The sequence below is a fragment of the Neolamprologus brichardi genome, chromosome 6 (genome assembly GCF_056152115.1).
Source record: "Neolamprologus brichardi isolate AB-2024 chromosome 6, ASM5615211v1, whole genome shotgun sequence".
In the NCBI taxonomy this organism is placed as follows: Eukaryota; Metazoa; Chordata; class Actinopteri; order Cichliformes; family Cichlidae; genus Neolamprologus; species Neolamprologus brichardi.
This window is the reverse complement of record NC_142109.1, coordinates 28,855,109-28,880,474: the sequence shown is the minus strand read 5'-3', so window position 1 is coordinate 28,880,474 and position 25,366 is coordinate 28,855,109. Positions and strand designations below refer to the sequence as shown.

At 42.1% G+C, this 25,366-nt stretch overlaps 1 protein-coding gene across 1 annotated transcript in view; it reads right to left on the bottom strand.

Annotated features, from left to right (window-relative positions):
• Nucleotides 1-1,143: 1,143 nt before the first annotated feature.
• bcl11ab (BCL11 transcription factor A b) overlaps nucleotides 1,144-25,366 on the bottom strand; it is a 33,083-nt gene continuing 8,860 nt past the window's right edge. Inside the window, exon 3 of the mRNA XM_006790642.3 lies at nucleotides 1,144-6,519. Within this exon, the coding sequence (XP_006790705.2) occupies nucleotides 4,535-6,519 (1,985 nt within the window). The 3' untranslated portion in view covers nucleotides 1,144-4,534. The remainder of the gene's footprint in view (nucleotides 6,520-25,366) is intronic.

Below are 25,366 nucleotides of genomic sequence, written 5' to 3'. Positions count from 1 at the left end.
GAAAGATAAATTATAGGAAAAGTAAAAGAGGAAGGTAGTAATCTTCATCTTCACGGCACTTTTTGTGAAGTCTTTTAATTAGCATAACAAACGAATACATTTCTTGCCCTCCAACTGAGAATTCTTGTAAGATTAGTATAATATATTCTTTATTTTCTCTGACATTATTTTCCCAAATTTCATTAACAAAACTAGTCTAAGATTATAAGCATTTTTTAATATGTAAAACTCGCAAAAAACAAGACAAAAAACTTTGCAGTCAGAGTGCAGTGACTGTTAAATTTAGGAGTTAAGGATATATGTTTATGTATGGAGGAGGAGGAGGAGGAAGGCAGGGAATTGCAGGCAAGGGCCAAGAGTCTGCTATGGGAAAAGTATGTCTGCTATGCATGGGTTGATTGGTGGCAGGATTTGTGGACCAAAGCATTGTTGTACTCCTGACATTGAACTTGGGTGATCTTAGATTAGCGGGCGGGAGTAACCCCCCTGCTAAAGATTAGAAGTGTGTATATGTGCAAGAACACACACACAGGGTTCCTCTCTCCCAACACCCACCCAACCAGCCTCACTTCCTTGCAACTCTGCTTTATCTCAACTGTCAACACCTGGCCTAAGCAGGAACCTCTCTCTATCTGTGAACTTTAATCTGGCCCTGCTAGGCAAACAGCACCAGGCTCGGACAAGGAAAGCGATTAGTCTGTCACATTGCCCTCCAGTGCTTCAGCGGGGTTAGGAGGAAACAGGGAAAGGAGTGGTCTGAAAAAGAAAAAGAGAGATTTGGACACAGGCACATATATAAAGTCAGATAAAGGACGATAAAAGTGAAGACCAAAGGCAAGAAGGGCAAAAAGAGACAGAAAGAAAGCTATTGCTAGAGGTGTGCGTGGGGAAACTAGGGGCGTAGGGTGAATAGAAGTTTGCTGGAGATATAACACAGCTCTTTCGCTGACCTAACAAGGCCACTGCCCACAGATATGATCGTAAACTTCCACCCTGATGACATGTGATCCAAGTTGACCCATGCAAACATATCTGTGGAATGTATTAAAAGTTTATGTAACACTATTAATTGTCTTATACGGTATTGTGACTGTGCATACTATGATAAGTAAATTAATAAAAGCACCAAATTCAAATGTGTATGTAATACTTTTTATTATTTTTCAAGACAAAATGGCTGAGTGAAGAGAATAATGCAGACAACGGCTGAAAATAGAGTGGCATCTCCATAACTGAAAAAAAAAACAACAACAATAAATTCTTTAATTCAAGCGAGAACTTGTAAATGTTGGTCAATGACCTTTGGTCATCATAGAAATGAAGCCATCACACTTCATCAGGAGAGAGAAAACTGAACAGATTTGTTTTGCAGTGACTGTGTTCTGAATGGAACATGCGTGTTTGTAGTCATAATAAATAATGTCAACCAATGCCAAAGGTCAACTTCAAGTTCAGGTTAGAACAAACAGCTTGAGAGTAAATACACAGGATGAAATCAGGTTGAAAACCTATATGTACCTTAGTACCGTCAGCATGGATAACATGTACCAAACTTTTCTTCGCATGATTTCAGTTATTTAGAATATGCCTTGCATATGAGATGTACCATATTTAAATTATAAAGCACCGTGGATCTTTTGGCAATGAAAAAAAAACAATCTGTAGCAAAAAAAAATAAAATAAAAAATCTTTCAGATTAATGTTGAATTGATTGCATATGACAAAATGTCCTTAAAAAAAAAGCAAAACAGCTGGAATGTTTTTAGGTGGTACATGATCAAAGACAGTAAAAACTTTTCTACCAAGGAAACCCAACAATAGCTTGTATTACTGCATATAAAATGGCAGGAGAGAAAAATATATAAAACAAACTAAAAAGATATGTACAACCACCTGTTTTTACCTCATTGTGGTCACTCCAGCGGGACTGCCTGAAAAGGCCATCATATGACCTCTCACCCTTGGGGAACACCACAACATTTTATTTTTCAGAAATACTTATTTTCAAGCATACAAATTATTCACACTATATTATCCTGCCAAATTAAGAAAATATACGGTGGCAGCTTGTTGGGATTTTTTTTTTCACTACAGAAAAAGGGTACATTGAAACCTTTAAAGAGTACAGGCAAAACAGTTAAAAATACAGGCTCCAACATAAATACTATAAGTGCCTACACTAAGTGAACATTAATTTCAAATACCATTCTAAATACAGGAAAAAAAAAAGTAGACCATAAATGTGTTTTGAACATAGGAACTTACATGAGTGTGCAATTTCCTAAGTATTTTAAGTTCTCTCTATATATTTATATATCATAAATCTCTCCCCAATGCAAATTTTTGTTCAACCTGAAGACTTGTGTATAGTAAAGGCAAAAAACATGAGAGACATTACAGTTCATTACATAGTGATCGAGTCCTGGTGTCTCCAGGACAGAAAAGAGAAACAACAGTAAACAAACAAAATTTAAATAAGGTTCTCCCCTAAAGATATTGATGTTTTACTTTTTTTAAAAAAAACAGCACATTTTACTTATCTGTTTAAATCAAATTTGTAGAATTTTTATTTTTCTGTACTGAGCAGTATATTTCTATAGTTTGTAGTATGAAGCAGGATGTTTCTATGGCAGTTCCTGCATTATTACTTCCAAGATCCAAACCAATGTTTAGTTCTCAGAAGGAGACATGGCTGGCAACAGTTTCTAGTTCAACGTTCTTTTTCTTCTTTTTTTTTCCTTTTTTTTCTTCTTTTAATGCAAAGCAATGACACCACACTAATCTGTCAGCATAAGAGCTAGTTTTCCCTTGAGCGTCCGACTGTAAACTGGGAAAATTGAACAGTGCACGTAGGCAGTACCAGACCTGAAATCCGGTACTCATTTTATACTCAACCGACTGTACCTCCGATTAGAGAGACAGATACAGAATCCAAGGCAGAGTGACAAGTGCTATATCATCAACAATGACAGGGAGTGAAGACTAAAAATAAAAAAATTTAAAAAAAAAACATGGCTACCACGCGTGGGTCTAGACAAACGAAAAGAAAACGAAATGTGAAAACTTAAAACCTTGTCTGCGAGGGAAAGTTTGCTGATTTTTTTTCAATATTCTTGTCCTTTGATTTAGAATCACATTTTGGATTTCAGTGTGAAAAAAAAAAAATTTGGATCGCTAAACAGTTTCTAAGATCTAATGCTGTGACGGGAAATAACACTACAGCGACATAGATTTTTGAATTGTAGAGACACCTGGTAAACCCACTCCCCACATACTACCCTGAACATCATCCACCCTTATGCTCTTACACCCACCCAACCCTCACCTGAAAAAATCTGTCTGGCTTACAACAACTAAATCCCACACTGGGGTCTTCAAGTGGCTGTTGGCGGACACCAAAGAAACATTACTCTGTGTTACTTGCAAAAAACACCTGCGAATTGTTTAATTATCAAAGAAAATAAACTCTGAAAAATTAAGAGCTTTATGTTGGTAAAACAACTCGCCAGAGTACCCCCTCTGTACGGTACCAAAAAACATATTCACCTATACCAAAACTCTACACCAAAATCAAGCATGTAACATGCCCGTAAACAGAACTGTAATCTCGAGAAAAAAAAATCTACAGGAGGCAAGCAGATAAATGATTCACCAGAGATACACGTAATCTTTTTTTTTTCTTTTTTTCTTTTCGTTTTAGCTGGTTCTCTATGCTCCACTAAGTCAAAAAAAAAACAAAACACAAGGGTCGTACAGGTGCTTGATGCAAGGACCTGCTTATTTCATATGTGCACAAAATGTTGTGTAATCTTTTATAGCTGAAACTCCGAGCTTATAGCAAAAAGGAGGATTAACTAATGCAGGTAAAATATCCAAGGCACTCGTTGTTGTCATTTCACACCATATTGTTAATTTCACTGCTGTTTGTAAAAGAAATATTTAATGGCGCCAGTGCCTAGCATTTCATAGGCAGCCTAATTCTCTCTATATATATTTATCATATCTAAATGTTGCATGGAAAATCTTTCACAAAGATCAGTTTTTAAGTGTGACCCTGCTTGTCTTGATGTTTTGATTATATGACACTGCCCACTATGTTTGAACTCAAAAACTGTACATGATATGTAAAACAGTATGTACTGTATGCAGCATGGGTTTTAATAAGTCTTTTTTTTTTATGTTGAAGAAATCAAAAGTATAAACAGCAACACATGTACAACCAAACCCACCAGCTGAGGACAATTTTCTCTCTAGGTAGCCAAAACACACAGAGCATGCTGTCCAGTTACAAAAAATACAAAACGTGTAAATTATTGCACAATAGAAAGGCTCAAAAAGTTTTAAGTGTGATGCAATAGTATTGCCCCGGTAATGGATCATGCATCTAGCTTCTTCCAGTCGGGATGAAAACAGGGCTGTACTGTGTACTGGTGTCTAACCCTGTTGTCCTTTCCCCTTACTTATTGGCTAGTTAGCCAGGGTTGCTTTTTAGCCAGAGGAGCTGAGAGAGAGCAACCAGCATGCTGCTCTTTGCCTACTCAGTCTTAATGTCATTAGCCAGAGGGCGGTCGCTGTGCCACTTTTTCATGTGTTTCTCCAGAGTGCTGTATACACTGAAAGGCATGTGGCAGATTTCACATTTGTACACGTCCTTGCCCATCTGTCCATGGGTCTTCATGTGACGGGTGAGCTTTGAGCTCTGAGCGCACGCATAGCTGCACAGCTCGCATTTGTAGGGCCGCTCTCCGGTATGACTGCGTCGGTGCACAGTCAAGTTGCTGCAGTTCTTAAACACCTTGCCACAAAATTCACAGGTGTCACTGCGGCGACCATCCTTCGAGCTCGGCCTGCCATTGCCGCTGACACCGTGGGGAGTGCTGGACCCGCTGCCGGTGCCGCTCCGTACTGATGCGGCACGTTCCCCGTCGAGTTCACCGGGTGGAGTAGAGAAGCGCAAGCTGCCGTTTTCTGAAGAGTGCTCAGATGAAGAGGCAAAGGGTGATTGTCTGGAGTCCCCACCTGTGAAGCTGATGAAGGGGTCCTTGAGTTGCCGGGAGGCAGCGTAGCCAGCGAGCCACTGAGAGTAGACGTTCTCTGTGTTTGGGATTGTGGGAGTGGGAGGGTCAAGGTCTTTCTCTACCTTGATGCGCTTGGACAGGGGACTGAGGGAACCAGGACTGACCCCTCCACCCAACAGCTTCCTGGACAGGTTGTCATTAGATAGAGGTCTCAAGCCATTGATAGTAGTAGTGGTTCCGTCATCTGCTTGGTCTGACTCCATGGCTGAGTTTTCATCAATAGGCTCCCTGGATAAGCTCCGGCGATGTGGGTGCAGAGCCTCGCTGTTCTGGTGATGGCGAGCCCCTTCAAGCCTCAAGCTAAATCGGTAGTCATTCCTTCCCTCTTCTTCTACTCCAGGCTTTCTTTCAATTTCCTCCTCCTCCCCCTCCTCCTCTTCTTCCTCCTCCTCCTCATCTTCTTCTTCTTCTTCCTCTTCCTCATCATCTTCCTCTTCCTCCTCCTCCTCTCCATTTTCAGGCAGAAGGCCATTGTTCTCACTTTTGAACTTTGCCACCACTGACTTGAGTGCATCTGTGGCACTGCCCATCAGCTCACTCGTACCAGGTTCAGGTGAGCTAGCAGTTGAAAGACCATCATCTGACTTGGCATTAAGCAGTGAAGACTTACTCTGACAATGTGTCTTCATGTGACGTTTTAGTTTGCTAGCCTGTGTGCAGGCATGGTTACAGAGGTGACACTTAAATGGCTTTTCCCCCGTGTGGCTACGCCGGTGAACAATAAGGTTGCTCTGGAATTTGAAGGTCTTCCCGCAGAACTCACAAGATTTTGCTTTGAGAGGGGTGGTCGATTGGACTGCATTTGTTACAGGATTAGGTGTGGAACGTGAGCCAGAAGGTGACTGAGAGGTGGAGAGGGGAGGTGTTGCTGAAAATGGAGGCTTAGAACCTGGCTGGAAAGGCTGCAGCAGCCGTTGCATAGGGTTGGGTCTGTTAGGGGAAAGAGGCGGAGAACCTCCTGTGGCATTTCCGGCCAGCTCACGTAGACGTCTAGAAAAGTCCATGGTCTGAGGGGCTTCTAATGGCACAGAGTTCAGCCTCATCACCCGGTCAAAAGCACTGGGATGGTGTGTTGCCAAGGCTAAGTCATCAGGGCTGAGGTGATGGCGCGGCGGTGGGCTGAATAGCGGTGGCGTTCGGGGGTAGCGGCCCTCACGAGGCGTGGACGCTGAATCCCGACCAGACCCAGAACCCGGCATTCTCAGGAGGCTGTAAGGGCTGCCATCAGCCAAGTGTACAGCATGAAGGGGGGGCTGGGAGGAATTACAGTCACCCCCCATTCCGGGAGCTGCAGCCACACGAGGGGTGAGGGGGCTGCCGGGCTCGCTCTCCAGATAGATACGGAAGCCATGGGTGTTCTGGGCATGCTGGAGCAGGAACCAGGCACTGGTGAAAGGCTGTTTGCATGTGGTGCAGGTGTAACTGCTGGGCTCATCTTTATCTGACAAAAAGAAACACACAGAGAGAAAATAAATGTAAACTGGGAGATTCAAGCTAAAAAGAACATTGGTAATTTTTTAAAAACTATATATTATTATAAAAGGAAACATGATGCTTGAATAGTGCAAGTAGGGTTTTAAAATAGGTAAAGTAATTATCAAAAACCAAGCGAATATAGACTAATTTGACAACAGCCTATAAAATATCTGCGATCACTTCTGATCAGAACTATTATGATTAGATGAAGGCATTGAATAACATTTAAAAAAAACTAATTTTGCAATTGCACTCTATTTAAACAGAGCAAATTATTCTTCTTAGTAAAATTGTTATTGCTCAATATCACAGCTATAAAATGTGAAAACTGTGTGTGCGTGTGTGTGTGTGTAGGTGTGTGTGTGTTGTGTGTGTGAATTTAGATTTAACACTTAACAGAACAAAAGATAAAACACAATTACAAGAGACAGGCAGCAAACACACAAATTACACGGGAAGAAGGCATAGGAATATTTAAAACAATAATTGACTTTCAATAGCACTTGCACACTGACCTGAGATTTGCCTGACAATGCACGCCTAATCTGGTTAAAAACACTCATCTCCCCTCCAAAGCCTTGTTTACAGAATTAGCAGGGCTAAAGTGGGACATGTATCTGATGCTGCATATTAACACTGAATACAAATAAGAGGTCACATGTTAATAAATTGTACCAGCGTTTATCACAAAAAACACACATTCACAGGGAAAAAAAAGAAGCGAAGAGGAAAATTGGGTATGTGTGTTTGTGTGTGGGTGGGGAGGCTCCAATGAAAATGCATTTCATGCATTACTTTTCTATTTCTGATATTTCATGCTTTATGGATTTATTTAAATCCTCTCAGGTGAATAGAAAAGGAGAAGAAGGAGAAAGAAGAAGTGAGAGATATGCAAAATAAGAAGCATCCGCCACTTGCAAATGTGCTCCCTCTTTCATCTTTGGGGTTTCTTATCATTTCTTCCCTTTTTTCTTCTTTCACTTGAGGGCATTTTTTCTGAAGTCATTTGCCAATGCTGAACCCAAACCATGGCCATACTGTGTTTGAAGAGGGAAAACAAGGGAGCGGGAGAGAGGATGATAGGCTATGTGTGCCTGATTGAAACTATGGGTGATCCCTAAGATGGTGGATGGACAGTTTTGCATGTTTTAAGCCTTCTACTGTTGAAGCAAAAGGGTGAGAGGGGCCAGAAAAATATAGTGACAGTCTAGAAGAAAGAGGAGGGATGTGGTGGATGAGCAACATAGGGAACGGATTGGTGTTTTTTTGGTTTGTTTCTCTATCTTATGTGTCCAGAGTCAATGTGGCCCCCTCCGAACAATCTCACTTAAAGACCAGGACACAGCTAAAATGTGCACCCAATCAAACCTCCACACAAACCTTTTTCTCTTGACTGAAAAGAGTTGGAAGGGGGTATACTGGTAAATTATGGATCATTACAATCTGCAAAAATTACAGTTAATTGCTGCCACCTGCAAGGGGCTTTGACCCACTATGGAATTTTTCCATCATAAAAAAGCCATTTGCCCATACACATTTTTTCTCCCTCTCTCATAAGCACAAATAAAATGTGCCCATTACATTAACTGCTATATGTATGTTTCCTTATTATGTGTGTGTTTTTATGGCTTTAAGTAGAAAGCCCCGTGTCACTTGTAAAACAGTTGCAATAACCTGGCCTCTCCCGTTCGCTTTGCTTTGATTCAGTCTACACACTTCCTCATCCCCGTCTTAATGTGCGAGCACACAGCATATATGCATGAGGGGGGAAACAGATTTTTTTTTTTTTGTTATTGTGAAGGACAAGAAAGAAGGAGGGGCTGGCTGGAATGTGAGACGTCCATGTTTTTAGAGGAAAGTGAGCACTAAAGGATCATGGAAGGAGGCAGGGGGAAAGGAAGGGAGCAAAGGAGAGAAGTGTGGCGTGAAGGAGACATTCCTAATGACAACCCACCATATTTCTGAAGGACACGAGAGCCACAAGAATGCACTTCAAAGCCAGTACTCAATTCCTTTTCTTATGCATCAAAACCAGCATGTCTTGTGCTATGCAATCACTACTCCATCTATAGACATTTGACAAACTGTGTTCATGCCACAAGCAGTGATGATAATTGTTATTCCCATCTGAGCAGCGGACACATTGATGGGCATCAACAAGCCAGACCAACACATGCCCAGATTTACAACAATGGCAGAGGAGATATCTAAATAAGCCCACTATTGTCCTTAATAGCTGTCCTCAAAGGGATGGAAGGACAGCTTTTCAAAAGGATAAAAGACATTCTGACGAGGCGTTTGATGGCCTTGAAGGGTTTTTTTTTTCTTCCTTTTTCTGCTTGTATGGAGAAGCACGAAACTGTGCGAGGGAGGAAGGATGATCTTATAAATGAGTCTGTCCTCTAATAGAATAAAGGAAAGCTCTCCCTCGCTTTCTCGGTCCGTTTCTCTTCTTCTAGTAACTTTAAGTCTGAGATGAGTTAGGGCTGGAGAGCAGAAGAGCAAGAGAGCTGGAGCTAATGCCGAATCTACACGTCCCTTTGAAATAGGATCAGCAGAGAGGAGAAACCACACTGACAACCCCTTAGCTGCCATTTCATGGCAGGGGCTGAAAGAAGACACTGTGAAGGAAAGAGGAGACAGAAAGAATATAGAAGAAGTGAGAAAGGGCAGGTGGTTTGGGAGCAAAAAGTTAGAAGGATGACAGAGAAAAGAAAAATAGAAAGTAGAAGATACACAGTCAAAGGAATGAAATGGGAGGTTAACAATTCCTTCAAAGCCTTTCGAAGCATTGCAACACAAAGCAGCGGGAGGCTATTATTGTGATATTAATGGACATTGCACTGATATTAGAGAGAAAGGATTTGATCTAGGGGTAGGCCTGTTGCAAGGACAGAAGAGAAATTATGATAAGTCAAAGAGAAGATAAGGTAGCCTCGCAGCAACACTCACAAAACATCGTAGCCAACAATTTTGACCAAAGTCATACAGAATCCAGAAATTCTAGGCAACTGAGGAACGCATTGCTTGTGCATATTCCTCTATCGTTAATGGCCCATTTCCCATAATTAGTCTTACTTGCACTCTCTCAACAACATGTACTTACACAAAGAGTAGCTATACCACCCTGTTCCACCCATAAGCCCAAACACTGGCAAAACCACAACAAAATCAAGTAACAGACACAAAGACAACCCATTGACCAAGTGCTGGCAAGTTAAAGATGCACTGACACAAAAATGTCAACAGCTTTCTCTTCCTCACCCACCACTCTCAAATGTATTGTTTACTACTATTTAGCCATACAATAAAAAGTTAGCAGACTTACCATGACCTCCATTTTTATTTTTATTTTTGTCCTTGACCAGTTGCGATAGTGGGCTGAGCCTGTCCTGGTGTGACCATGCAGCTTTCACTGATATTGGTCATTTAGCTAATGGAGGAATGGGCTAACAGGATTAGCTTGCTTGGCTTCCAAAGGAGGAGGAAGCCACAGAGACAGAAGACACGAGGGACACAGTTGTGTCACTGCCATTTCTCAAAGTTATCAGTCGCTGTGGCTCGAGAGAGCACTCACACACACCTGAAAAGTGATTATGCTAATAGAAGGTCTTTGCCAATATTCATAAGTGTTTATAGGTGTTGGAGTGAGTGCCTCGGGAAGACGGAGGGTTGTCAATACAGTGCCTCTTAAGAGTGCCTCGGCCGTAACTCCTGTTAATGTGATTACCACTCTGTTTATGTCATTAGGGTATTCACAGTCAGGGACTGGACAGGGGTGAAGGGTGAAGCAGGAAAGGAGAGGTTGAGGGAAAAGATGGGGGAGTAACAGAAGCTCACAATAGGGGCCTTCTTGGTTTACATGACTTTCAGCTCAGTTAACAACAGAACTGTAATTTTTCATTAGCAGCTTTAGAGACTAAGAGAAGGATCTGTCATATGTCTCATACATGTTATCACCTTAACTTTTTTCTCTGTCTCTGCTTTTTTTTTTCTTTGTGTGTGTGTGTGAAACCTGATAGAGCAAATGGACTGGCCTTGACCTTCTTTCTTACTTCTACGTCTCGATCTGTTTGTCTGCGTTTCTCTGCCACAGCCACATACACCCAGCTCTTTGTCCCAGCCAGGCTCGTTATGGTGCGCTAAGCCACTGGCCACAGACAAAAGGCTTGTTTGACAAACACTTGTTTCTGAGACAAAGCCGGATGCAGGAAATACAGTTTACTAAACAGAAAACCAGCCAACACTGACTGGTGTTGGAGTCACACATTATACAGTATGGGGAAGCTGACCACTACTCACTACATAAGGCACAACAATCTAGGGAAAGTGAAAAGGAGACACACAATGAGCGGGGGGAAAAAAGAATGGAGAGCTAAAACAGAAAGGAACGGGTAAAGACAGAGGTAGACTAGGAGAAGAAAAGCAGCTGGCATGAGCAAGACAGGGGAGGGGGAGCAGATCTCCAGATAAAGATGCATGGTGGTCTTTGAAGGCCTGTGCCAGTATAAAGTAAGCTGCTGGCTGTAGCTTTGTTCCCAATCAGACTTTTACACTTCTTACCTTTCCTTTCTCCTTCTCATGAAAGGTGATAAGAGCAACAGTTGAGCTCGGGAGTTTTTTCTGAGCCACTAAGAAACCACAGATGGCACCCACACAGAGGCCAATGAATGAATGCGCCATACACAGTAGACAAATGTGTGTTCTCGTATAATTTTGTACTTTTTTTTTGTAATCAGCACGCACACTCACTGTTAGAATGACTACATGACTGTTTCCTGTAGTATTCTGTAGTCCTGTGTATTTGCATTCAACACACTTGCCAGAATAATTTTAAATTTGCATCACTCTACGCTGCCTGTTTCCCAGCATAACCTTAGTCTTTTTGATCTTTTCTCGGTTGAACTGTGTTTGAACTGACCATCCATCTACCCGTTCATCCATCTCTCTTTTACTCCATCTATCATTCTCTCCATCCATTCATCCACTCCGACTAAGCCCAGCTGGACAGCTTCGTGTTTGGGTGCGGCTCGGGTCCGGCAGACCTTATAATAGGCAGGGCCAGCCGTGTCTCTGATGCAGATCATTATTTGCTCTCTGCTTACCAGTGACAGTGGGAGGCCGCGCACTATTGTTTCTCATCCTAGCTCTAATAGTACAGTGAAAAGACCTCTGGGCTTCTAAGCTTAACCAGTCTAATTAAATGGACCGTCGCTTATGTAAGCATCCGCAGAGATTATTTATTGAGTTGGGATCCGTTTCACAGGATCAAACCACCGTCAACAAAAGCCAATGCTCAGTGGAGAAGGTATTAAATAAAGGACGGGAATCAAAGAAACTGCAAACTGCCAAGTGTCAGTTTAAGCACACATATCCAGGTACATAAGAAGACTTAATCAAGCAGGAGTATTTTTGGACTCGGGCAATATCCCAGATGGGTGAGAAGTCTCTGAGCACTTCAGAGGGGAAATGTGAAAAGTGTTCTGTCAAAGAAAAGATATGTCTCAATAAATTGCAGCTTAGGGAGAGGATAGCAGAATAAAATAGGCTAACAAAGAGCATAACACAATATATTAGAAATCATGGAATACAAAAGATTATGGTAAATACACGAACATTTTTGAGTTATACAACCTTCAACATTCAGAGGAGTGCATCTCTGTCATTTCTTACAAGCATCATGTGTGTTTCAAGTGCAATGTCAAGATAGCCTTCGTATAACATGAGGCCAGAGCCTGAGCTTCACTATCTCTGCATAGCTCAGCTTATGACAGGCTGCCGTCCCTGCAGAAAGGATGGAAGGGGACCAGGGAGGTCGACTAGCTGCACATTTCTGCATAAATCTCTAGATAGATAGCATCAGGAGAAGAGAAACAGGGGAAGGAGGCAGGCAAGCAGCAAAGGATGATAAGGCCCCCGGGGCAGGGCATTCAACACTGTCAAAACTGTTTCGTCTCCGGCTATTGGATGAGTGGAGCGCGTTATGAGCCTGCATACCATTTGCCAGGACGCGATACGGCTTCACCGGAGCATACAGGCCCCTGTGTCTGACCTCCCCCCCACTACATGTCTTCACAGACATGTAGGAAGATGGACAAAACATCACAAATGCCACATGGAAGCAATTCTGAAGATCTAATGTATGCATACTGAAGTCACGTTACCAAAGAGCTTACAGAAAAGCTCTGATAATCAGAGCTATTGACTACTCTGAGCTATAAGAAGGCAGCATATTACAAGTTTAAAGTTTGGAAACACAAAGTGCAGACCTGAAAAACTGTCTTACTTTAAATAAAGCCTCATATTTGTGTCTTTATGTGCTTTTGCTTCATTTGCTTCTGGACAGAGGACAGAATGAGCCAGGCTGCAACATCCTTGTATCGTTTATCGTTTATGAAGACAGTTAAGCATCTACCTATAAATATACTGAAATCCATGGTAGCTTAAAGAACAGGATGCTCTCTTGCAATAAACACTCCAAATTCCATGAACAATGGAATGTTGAAATGTTGAATTTCATGGTATTTTATCGTTTGTCTATATTCCTCTGGAATAGGGACTAGGGTAAGTGAAATGTGTGGATGTATGAGGCAAGATCTGCATTCACTACCATGTACTCCTAGGTGGACTTGCACAAACAGCCAAACATAAATAATAAATTAAAAGTCAGGGTAAAACACAAAGCAGATGAAAAATGAACACGAAGTTGGCCTACGTTTAAGACGAAGAGAAGTTTTCTCTCATCTACAGGCACGGACCTGTAGTCAGTGCATCTCTGGATATCCGAACAGATAAAAACAGCTTCACACACTGTAACACACATACACACAGTGTATCTGTCTGGACTGAGTAAACACTTAAGCCTGTCTAAGGTTGAAGTCATTCCCTTTTTGTCCCTGATGCAGCCTGCATGCTCCTCTTTCCATCACGCTATTTTCTTAACACGCTCTGATGACAGCACTGAAAGAGGTCAGAGCAGGTCTTTCTCTCGCAATCACACACACTCTGTAACCCACCCATAGCTTCTCCCTTGCCCCTTTCAATGCATCTATTAGCTTTTACCTTTGGCCTATATCACACACAGATACTGTAACTCACACACAAGCAAAAAAAATTTCTCTAAATCCTTCTTTTCTTAAACCCCAAGGGACTCTTCACTTATAAACACCTGTGTCTCAAAATACTTCTCATTTTCTTCTCGCATGTATTTTGTGCCGGGTATATCTCAAAATGTATCCGTTCGGCCAGCGTGTGCAAATGTTTTTGACTCTCTGTTACTTTTATTTGACTCAAATGAGAAGGATAAACTCTTTGCACTAATACTTCTGTAAAAAAAAATCACCACTGAAGGTGCATTTGTTTGATGGTCTTTGTGGTGGTTTTAGGCTTCAGATGCACTTGGATCAACCTTAATCTATACCAGTACTATATTTTCTTTTCCTTGTGCAAAAGTGGACAGCTTTTAGAAAACACAAAGTTTTGCCTGATGTTGACCTGAGTTGTTTGTTCATAAACACGCTCCCAGTAGCCCCAGAAGCTCACAGGCATGGGTCATCATTTGGATATCAGTGAACAAGGGCTGTTTTAAACATGCAGTTATTTTTCACCCTGTCCTACCACCTCAGGGTGAGAGGACCAGGGCATGTGAGCTTGGGCCAAGCATAGCAGCTCGTTATGCATAGGAGCCTCAAGGCATTGTGGAGGGACATGGCACTTTAAAACAAGAGGGCCAGTGTGTTGGAGTGTCCCGTGGCCTGGAGCTGTGGAGGCTGAGGGTTTAACACGCGTCCCATCTGGTGTGTGTGACTGTGCACACGGTGGTCGAGTGGTTAAGGAAGCATCAATAGCCAGACTCTTTAGATCAAGGGGTGTCTCAGGGTCAGATCTAGCTCACAAATCCATTTTCCTTAGGAAAAAGACACAGTTTAAGTTACAGAATTATTTGATCGCTATCGCTTCTGTGATTTTTTTTTTTAATCTTAGCACTTATTTTACCAAGAAGAGCACACTGGAATTGAAGCTTAGGACATGAAGTTTTCTGATCCCATAATAAGGACACAGGCCCTAACAGTGAGACCTCAGTGCCCCAACCAACCACCATCCATTCTTCCAAGCCTCCATTCCCCATTACATTATTAATTCATCAAGTAGAAAACTGTGTTGGGCCATTGCTCTGCCCAGGCGCTTTCCAAATCTTGATTAAAATTGCAAAATGGCCTCCTGTTCAGCCCTAAATTCAGCCCCTTACTACAGAAGCAGGGAGAGACATAAGAGAGCGAAGAAGTGGTCAGAGATCCAAAGTGACCTATATATATATATTTCTTTTTGGGCTCCTTTTCTAGACCTTTACAGCAGGATTGCTCTCACTGTAGTTATTGCAGCTTTATTTGCACATGGTTACCATGTTATTACCATGTTATTACCAAGTTGTAATATGAAGTGTTACGAGAGGTTAATGCCAAAAAGTCATATAACATTTGTTGATTTGTTTTTTATTTATTCATTGTTATTTGGTCTGATGCCTTAAAATAATTTGCCAAATCAGTGATTTGAAGTTTGATTGCGCTTCATGCTAAATTATATTTTTTCTCAGCAACACAACTTGGAGGAGAGAAGACTGAGCAGGTTTAAGGCATTCAGTTCATGTACATGTAACGTTTACCATCGATAACAGTCTGTAAGATGGATGGGCCATATGCTTGGCAATAGCAGGCCACGCTTCACACAATTCTTCATCTTCGAGTCTCGCCGTATAGATTCCTGCCTACTAATTGAAGACATGTGGTCTGATCAGCCACTATAGCAAAGAATGGAAGATAATGGGCCAAACAGTACAGAATGGGATTTACAGATCAGAACTCCAACACCCATAACCAATATTGCTATTGAAGACAAATTTAGCATATATATCAGTGATGGCTTCAGTTTGGCTGCACTGCATGTGCTTTTAAAAGCATGCTTAACACAGGTACAAGTTTTTTTGTATTTGTTTTTGTTTTTTCAGCTGTCTTTTCAGTTACGTGCACACTCACACCATCTACCATCACGTGGATCTTTCTGCATATTCTCCCCGGAGGTGTGTCAGATCCTTGCATAGGTCCAAGCTGTAGTGAGTGTGATATTAATTAAGGTAGCCAACCTGTAGGTTCCTTTGTGCCCAGCTGTAAAGCATAAATCAGGCTTTTAACGAGGCTAGGGCCGTAAGATCTCAAACCGTGCTGGAATGCTACCTGTACAGCCATGCCAAAAATCTGTCTGGGTCTAGGGCTCCTATAGATTACTATGTTTATAAGGGGGACTATAGCAACCTACCCTGGGGATGGAAAGAGGGAGAGCAAAGCAGAGGAGCAAAAAAGGAGGGTGGCAAAAGGGGGAAAAGAACTGTTTCTATGAAGTCATCAGCTTTAAGTAAACACGTCGTGTTGGTGGGCAAGTGTGCAAAACATTAATTTACTGTTTTTACAAAGGCTGCGTAAAACCAAAGGTAACCAAGATAAAATAATCCAAGGCAGACTGAGCACATCAGAGATAATAGTAGTAACAAGTCCAAATTTCAGCAAGAATAATCACCAAATAAGCAACCATATTTTACTTTAAATCTAGTAAAAGATGTTATAGAAAAATGCCAAAATGAGCTTTTACTTCTCAAAAAGAGTTGATAAGCAGGACAGGTGAAGAAAGCCTGTGTGCATTTAGTGACAGAAGGATTTATTCACAAACAGCTGCAGAACAGGACACATGCATGTACAGCTAGCTGGCAGGGAGGCAGGCTAGTTGAGTCCACCTCAAAGCCATTATTTCTTTACAGAAAGAGCCAATGAGCTGAGACATTCCTCAACAGGCAGTGGCAAGACATATTCAAAAAAAAACATAGGAAATATACAAACTCATATACTTGCTGTATGAGCACTGCAGAAGCAATGCATTGAACTGTGCTTTCAGGTTATTTTCACATGTATTAGACGGTACAGAAGCACTTCACAGTGCAATGCCTACAATAGAAAGACTTCTTGTAAACATTATATAAATGCATGTGGAAATGCAGACATTTGGATTAATGGCTGATCAGGGGATAGGTAGAACTGGTTCCTCAGACTGCACTCTGCAGCACCACCTGAGATTTATGGGCCAGATGTTTGTGCCATTGCTTCTCTAACAGACTATAAAACTTCATTTACAGAAGTTACTACTTGAGTACAGCATCGCCGGCCAGTTAAAAAATTTGCTATGCTGATACAAACGTCAACTTCAAATAAGTCTTCCTTCCACAGCTTCTTCCGCATGCTACTTATACAATCGCAGAATTTTTTTCTCAATTCTCAGATTCCCGATAACCTGCATAGCTCCTCATTCCATACATTTCTAGCTGATATAGTGTAGGCCTATAGAAAATAAAGCCGTTGGCTGAGAATGCTTTGCAGATGACCCAAATGCTATCTCATGTACCTTTGACACCGCTGTATAGATATATAAAGACATAAAAAGATATGTTTGCTCATAAAACACATGCCCTTTATTGCTCTCCCCCAGTTTCATCACCTCTACAGTACATGGAGGGGTAGCTGATGAAAAGAGGAATTAAAGGCAATGAGAGAACAAGGATATTATCAGGAGAGGAAGGGGTGTAGTTGAAGGGTGTCAAGAATGGCATAAAGAGCTGCAAAGAAGAGAAGAATGGAAAAACAAAAGAGTGGTGGACAGCTTTACACTGCAGCACCCCATTCTAGATTACATTAGTGGCAGCTGCTTCCTTTGTGTGGTTTTATGGCCTAGTCCCAAGAAAAAGCTGCTAAAATTTCATTTAATCTGCAGCACAAACTCAAGTGTCTGTCAACCACTCAAACAAGGGGTCCTAAAAGCACCATGCTCTCATATAACTCCGGCAAAATAACGCTAATAATATCTCTCTCCGTAGCCATACAGGCAGACATTTTGTGTAACCAAAGAGGGCCTGCGTGTGCTGCCCGTGCATGGGAAACTGGCCCACTCTTTCAGTCCAGGGGCAGGCCTTTAATGGTGGGTGAGGGAGCCAGACAACATCCCCCCCCCCCCCCCCCCCCTTTATCTTCACCTCCTGTTCATCCTTCCAAAGTCATTAGCTTATGTTAATCACTTAAACTACCAGGAATGACCCCCCAATTTCATTTATACTTAACAGCTTTCATACTCAACAGCAGATGATGACACAGCTGCTACAACCGATTTATTTAGGTAAAATAACTGTACAGACAAGGCTCAATTTTTTGTTAATTTAAATTTACTTCTTATATTCTTATATTCTGTGAGAATAAAAAAATCATATTTTTGTAACTTAGCTTAGCTAATTTTTTTTTTTTTACCATAGCTGTATTATGTAAGGAGAAAGGCTTCTGAATAACTTATGGCAAAAGTTGTCCAATGTCTAAAATAATTAAAATCATGCCTAAAGGAGTTATGACAAATGAAGAAAAATGTGCAAATCCAAAACCAGCGTTATCTATATTTCAGTTATCTCAATATCCTGTTCAAAAAGATCCACAAACCAAATATTTTATTAGCTGTGCTGGCCGGACGCGAGGATGGAGCTTTGACGGCAGTGCTAACTGACAGAATGCAGCAGCACAGGCAGCGGTTAGAGGCAGCTTCCTTCCTGAGCTTTGGGATCACAAAGCGACATGTCCACATGTATATCTTGCCATGTGACACCACTGCTGAAGCTTAAGGCAAAAAAAACAGAGAGAGGGAGGGAGGGAGAGAGGGAGGGAGGGAGGGGAGGGAGAGGATGAGGAGTTCTCTCCGAGATAAAAAAGATTGCAACATTGAAGAGAACTACGAAGATCAGGGAGAAAGAGGTAACTGAGAGGAAAAAAGAAAATACCAAAGTACCAAGCATACTGGAGATGGAGTACTCCTCTCCATCTGTTTAAATGAGGTGGATCTCAGTCTCACTTGCACATTGCTCATCCACTCAGGTTTGACTTAGGCTTAAGAGACTGACATCACTGTGTGAGGATAATAACAATGAAGTATGGCCTCCATATAGACGGAAAGAGCTGTCAGTCTTTCTCCTCGTTTGACTGGACAGGCATGTGCTTATTTTCACAGTCATCTCATGGACTTCCTAGAATTACTGTAATGCTTAGGATGTTTTTGCTATTTGTTAAGTTTGATTGAATTTGAGGAAACTTTTCAAAACAAGTACACGCCCCAGTTTATCCTTCAAGCTGGGCTCCTCCAGCTGCCTGGGAGCTTCATGGTCCTGCGCAGTATCTTTGCTGTTCCTAGGACTGTCTCTTCTGGACAGAGATCTCGGATATATATATATATATATATATATATATATATATATATATATATATATATAGATAGATAGATAGATAGATAGATAGATAGATATGTGCAAGATTTGCACAGTACATTTGCAATTATCTTCTCGTCTTAGTTTCTCCAAGAAAGCTGTAAATATATTTTCTTTAAGCCCATGCTTCCTCTACTGAGACTGGTCAGTTAATCAAAGTGACATTAAGCAGGAAGTTGTGCGCTCAAGACTGATTGCTGAATTTAACATTATTTGCTTGGCCAAGGCTACAAAAGCACTTTGAAACCACTGACAGCAATTTAATTCATATGCTGGCTCAAAAAATATGTTAATGGCCATTCAGTCTTACCTTTTCAACTTAAAGCAGTATTTACAGAAACCAAGTAAAATGAGAGAGAAAATGAAAAGAAAGCTACACAGACACAAATGAGTGTTAATGAAGACATAGTAAAGCTGTAGGGGGGGGGGGGGGGGGGGGGGAGGCGGAAGAGATCGGCGAGGGCAAATTAACCTTTTTAATTGGAGAGTGGTAGCCCTCTTTGGACCCTGCAGTTGGATCCAGAGTGCTGACAGATGATGAGAGGGAAATGGCAGGCCTATTACAGGCAATCTGGCCCTGCAACTTGGCAGACCAATGCAGTACCAGAGCCTGGGGAGAACAGGGCATGTCCAGCACGGAAAGCACTGCCAGACCGTTCACAAGCAGAGAAGGGCTTGCCTCAATAAAGGTATAAATAGGGAATGGTTATCTTGGCACTTTGAGCTTTGGGGCAAAAGGTTGTCATAAGGGAATCTAGTTTCTTGTCTGATAACAAAATACTACCTGGTCAAGAAAACGGAGAAGGGCTTTGCTTTAATGAAAGAGAACCAGTTTGACAGGTCTCAGAGAAGAGAAGGGCCTGAGTCGGAGGCGTGTGTGTGTGTTTGTGTGTGTGTATGCGTGGTGGATGGTGTAAAAAAAATGCACACTGAAAAATTCACACAACATTTGTGTTCGCCTAACTTTGTTCTCGTGCACATTCATTTTCAAACCCACTACTTCTGTCCCGTGTTCACATAGGAGCCAGATGCAAGAGAAAAACATCACAGAGGATAACTTCCTGACTGTCTGTGTGTCTGGATGCGAGAAGCATGTTTATGTCTGGGGATACAAGGAAAACAAACATCAAGGTCAGAGAAGCTGGAGTCTGTCCAAGCAATAGATAGCCCCTTCTTAACAGGGCTGAAGGCTTGCTTTAACATACCCCCCCAGGGGGAAACCAGGATTTAGACAGAACCCTTAGGCAGGATTTCATATTGAATATCTGGACTCCTATACCATTAGAATTATTTGCCAAGTTGAATACTTTTTACATGACATATGAGAGACACTCGTAGGTTAATAGCATGATGTCATAGTAAAGGGTAGTGATCCAAATCTCATTTGAATGAAAACTTTATTATATTTATAGAATGAATCAACATTTCATGGTATGTTCCCTACGCAAGATGCTAACCTCCTGACTCATTGTCTTGCTGCCCAGCAGACAGTTGAGGTAAACATAATCCTGACGCCTAGTCTTCAAGGCTGACCCCTTTAGAGAGGTACCCATTGACATCTCTAGGTCATCACCTTTAAAAATGACCAATCTTTGTCTCTCCTCCTCCATCCCATCTTTTTGTCCCATTTTGTCCATCCCTGAGTCCTCACATTATCCGTTTCTGTTTTCTTGTCCATCTATCTTGAATTATGTATTCCAATGCATTTCAAACAAGATGCACATCATGCACACCCATCCAAAGGATGAATTAAAGCCCCACAGTCTTTACACGTCTTTATGTATGCTTACTCAAGTTATGGCCATTTCTCAGCATCTGCTTGAATCTCATGCACACAAACACTCACATATTTCTCCATCACTCAGTCTTTCTGGATGTCTGTGTCCACACACACACACACACACACATACACACAATACACACACACATACAAATACCAGACACATGGCCGAAGAGAGCAGGCTACCATCTGGGAGTAGTGGCCGGCTTTGTCTGAGGGGGTGAAAGCGCCAATAAGACTCCCCTTTAACACGCACACACATACACACACACATAAACCATACACACAACCCTTGCAGCAGCCCCCATCACCCTCCCCATCCAACTGCTCTAAGTGTGAGAGCTCTTCTCATACAATCTGCACATATACATATGCAAATTTGCAGGGGGCATTATAAAAACAGCCATCATCTCTCTCTCTCCCACACACACACACACATACACACACATATAAAAGCAAGATATTTTTTTGGCCTCCGCACCAAAGTAGCCACACAAGATTTTTGGGAAAGAAAACATGTTTCTAAGAAATAGAGCAATAGCTTGAAGGCTGAAAGTAAAGGGGGAAGATAAAAAGAAGAACCTTCTTTATAAATAACAAACTAATGTGGGCATGTGTGAAATACATGCAAATAGGATTGCACACATTTACATGTAGACAATTAAGTGCATACACTCACAGTCATGCAAATATATATTATCCACATTTTTTCCTGCAGCATGCATGTGATGGGTACGTATAATCACATCTATTGTCCTTACATTAAAACATCACACTTGTCTATTTTTGGATTCAAATGTGAACTTGTTTATAAAAATCACTGCATTTATATTCATCAACTGTTTCTAAACTTGAGATCGCTGCAATTAAGATGTTTGAGACAAGATAAGAAAATCTGCACTTGAACTTTAAAGATTTTCTCTGGTGTCCATTTGTCATAATCAAATAACAAAAGGCTCTGAGCGAGAACAGAAGAAGAGAAGGAGAAGTGAGGGAGAGAAAGTCAGGCATCAGGTAAAAAAAAAAAAGAGTGGCAGACACCTGCAAGGCTAGCTGAAAAGGTGACACCTAATCCACTCCTTTTCTTAAACATCCCCATGTCTTCACAACCAACCTTTCACACAAGTATCACACCTTTTAAAAAAGTCAGTTTTCTCACCTCAGCATTACGCACTTCTGCTTGAGTCATAACCCCACTTTTCGCTTAAAATTATGAGTATGCGAGCGGCCAAAAATGTAAACATCTTGTCAATCACAGAAGCAATTTTATTAAAATCATAAATATTCTAAAGAGGGAGGCTCTGTTTTTTTTCAAAACCTGCAATCACAAAGTGACAAAAATGTGGCATCCGAGAATTCCTTACATGTTCGTGATGTGACAGAGCCTTCTGATCTGCCATGCTGAGGGAAGGTTTGTGTGCGAGCTGAGAACATTTGAAGTAGAATCGCGAACAGCTTGCTCTCAAAACTCGAGGGACACATCCGAGTCATAATTAGGAGAGAAGTTGCGTCCACATTTTTTACAGCTCACACAGACAAACACGTTCCCCAACGCCGACACATACAGTATGCTATATGGAATATGGCTGCAACTGACGCAGGCGGTTTTTCGCCCACACAGCACAACGGTCCATTATGTGCATTTTCCACATCAAATTCTTTCCCCCAATCTCGTGTTTGCCGTCATGTTTTCAGTACACAATAGCAGCAGTGGTGTTAAGCTAATGTTGCCCCATCAAGAGGAGAGCACCAACAACAACCAAACACTTTTCTCTCCTCTTCCCACCCTGTTTGCGACCGGATCCATTCGTCTCTCGCTTTGTTCCCACGCTCCCCCGCTTCTTTTTTTCTCTCCTCTGCATTGTCCTGTGCCCTCAGGTTAGAGGTTCTCTCTGTTCCTTCCACTAAAGCCTGGAAAACAGAGGAGGAGGACGAGGATAGAGAGAGAAGAGGAGGGCTGAGCAACAAGGCCCGTCCGTCTGCCTCCTTCGGCCTGGCTGACTAACCGGTCTGAACTGGTTCTGACATAGGTGAACCACAGACGTGTCCTGTTTCGCCCCTGGACAAAAAGGAACCATGGTGGCATTCCATCCACAGTGTGCAGGTACCAGGAAAGTGTACATCTGTCTATGTTTGTGCGTGTGTGAATATATGTGCATGTGTGTCTGTCTCCCAAGACCTTTGAGGCCTGGACCATTGCCAAGTTCATCTGTTAATGGACAGCTACTAGGAAAGCTCCCCCCCCCCCTCACCCCTCCTCCCTCCTCTCTGTCTCTCCAGCAGCCGTGCCTGCTCACGACCCCCCCTTAACCTCCCCAACCCCCATGCAGGCCTGCTCAGACACTAGCCCGGCCCGCAATCTCCCCTCTTCGTTCCCCTGAAAGCTATATCATTCTCTTTCTCCCTCTCCTCCTCACTGCCCCCCAATACTATGTGCGTCTCCTATTCAAGATAAACAGAGTGCTTCAAGTTCAGGGGACACCCTGGGACCCTTTAACAAAGCCATCTATCATGCTGTCTGCCCAAGCCTCCTTTGGACATACTGGGCCTTGCTGCTGCTCCTGCTGATGCTGTTATGTCTCTCTCTCACATGTGAATGAGACTATGAACATCCGTACGCTGGATATAAACCATCCAGGCAGCCTATTAACTCTAACTAGGAACTTGCTATAGCTGATCGGGATCTTGATCATTTCTTTAATGTGTTTCGGGCTCCTCCACAACCACGGCAAAGACAAACTGACAGCTTGCTCACCCACCCATCCAAAATGAGACAAACTCCCAATAAAAGGCATGCCACAGAGCGCACACATGTAAGCCACTTTCTCAACACACCTTGGAGACAGACATTGCTGACCTCTCTCTGATTCCCCTTAAGTCAAACTGTGGGACGATTAACCAAACTGTCAACAGCTTAATAGTCTGGGAATAAGAGGCTGACAGTAGGCCTCGAAGCTCTGTGTAAACACTATGGAGATTATGAATGGTACATGAGAGGGAGAAAAAAAAGAGCGAGGGGAGAATCATATCTGAATGAGTATCCCTCTTCACACAAGCAATATTTTATGGATCAAAATATCTGGGTGGTCTGTCATACAGAAAAATGCAGTGACATGACTTTTACATTTGTAATTATATTCTCTGCTTTTTTTGCTATATATACAGTTGGAAGCAACAATTGTGAAACTGTAGCAGCAAGGAGCGAAAAAGGAAAATAAGGTTATAATTACTTTAATTTGATTTTTTTTTTTTGTTTTGCTTCATGTCCAGTAAACCACCTCTACAAGCTCTAAATTAGATATTTGGATTAGAGTTTAGCTCCTGAAGTGCTAGTGAGGACTGTGTTAGGAATATTTTCAAGATAAGATGCATTATTTTATTTTATTTTATTTTTTTTAAGCTGCTGTGACCGGAGCTGGGCAATCACCACAGTTGAGATATTCAAATCGTGGTCACAGAAACACTTCTGCATTTTATTTCTGTCTTCCTGCCTCGTTTACTCCCTCTCTTACACATCTTTCTGTTTGTTCTCGTTTATTTTTCCAACAAACAGTCACAGCAGTGGCCCCAAAAGCCCAGCAGCTGCTGTCCTCTTTAGCCTTCTAGAGAGGTGGACTGGCCTGCAGGTTTTAGAGTGCTAAATTATCCATTAGATGTTATCAAGTTGTAGCAGGCTGATGCCATTCTGCTAGGAACCATCAATCTTTCATGAGTCCCAGACACAACGTGCATTGGGATGCACTATCAGAATCTCTCCGCTCCCAACACAGCACCCCTCCCTATCCAGCTGCACGCAAACTTGGGTACATACACATAGTAAAGTTGACATTCACACACAGAGTCAACAAATACGCATGCTGACATAAATGCAGTGAGGTACACACTCTTGCACTCAAGCTCTGCAGAAACAAGCAGGATGGAGCTTGCTTAGGGAACATCCAATTCTACAGCTTTTACATTTCTTTTTCTTTCTTTTTTTTCGCCCCCTTCTAGCTCACCCCACTTTCCCCCCGAAACAACACTTTGAGCCAAGCCTCAAAATTTACGCTGCCTAAACTGTGTTTCACCACCCTTCGCACTAGGTTCCCTTGCACTCTCTTCTTTTATTTTCTCATCTCTCTCTCTCCCCCTCCCTCCGATTCTTGCTGTGGCCTGGCAGGCAGGCAGGGCAGACATGTTCAGAATGTGCTTCGGTAATGGGCTAATCAAAAATGCAAAACAATTGGCAATTACCGTGCAGGGCCCTAATGGTCATTAGAATTTACAACAAGGTAATGAACTGAGAGTCAGCTCAGTCCATGCATATTCATAAAGCAATCAGGCCTTTGAAGATTAAAGAAGCGCTTCAAATTTAAATGAGGGCGCCAGCATGTTATCAGTGAGATTCAGCCTGCAAAAGTAAAGGGTGCCTGGGACAGGAGTGTGCATTTATGAGTGTGCGTACATGCGTGTGTCTGTGCGGAATGATGGCTGGGGGTCAGTTGTGGAAGTATGTGTGTGCATGCATGCATCCGTGCATAAGTGATCACCTTGTGTGCATCGCTCTCATTTGTGTGCAAGCTTGTGCTCGTATGCTTGTGTGCAAAGCAAACTGCAGTATGCCGATACCACCTTACAGCCTAAATTTAATCTAATGACTAAATCAAGATACTCTCAAAAGTAAATGAATTAACTATCTTCTGAATGTTTAAAAGA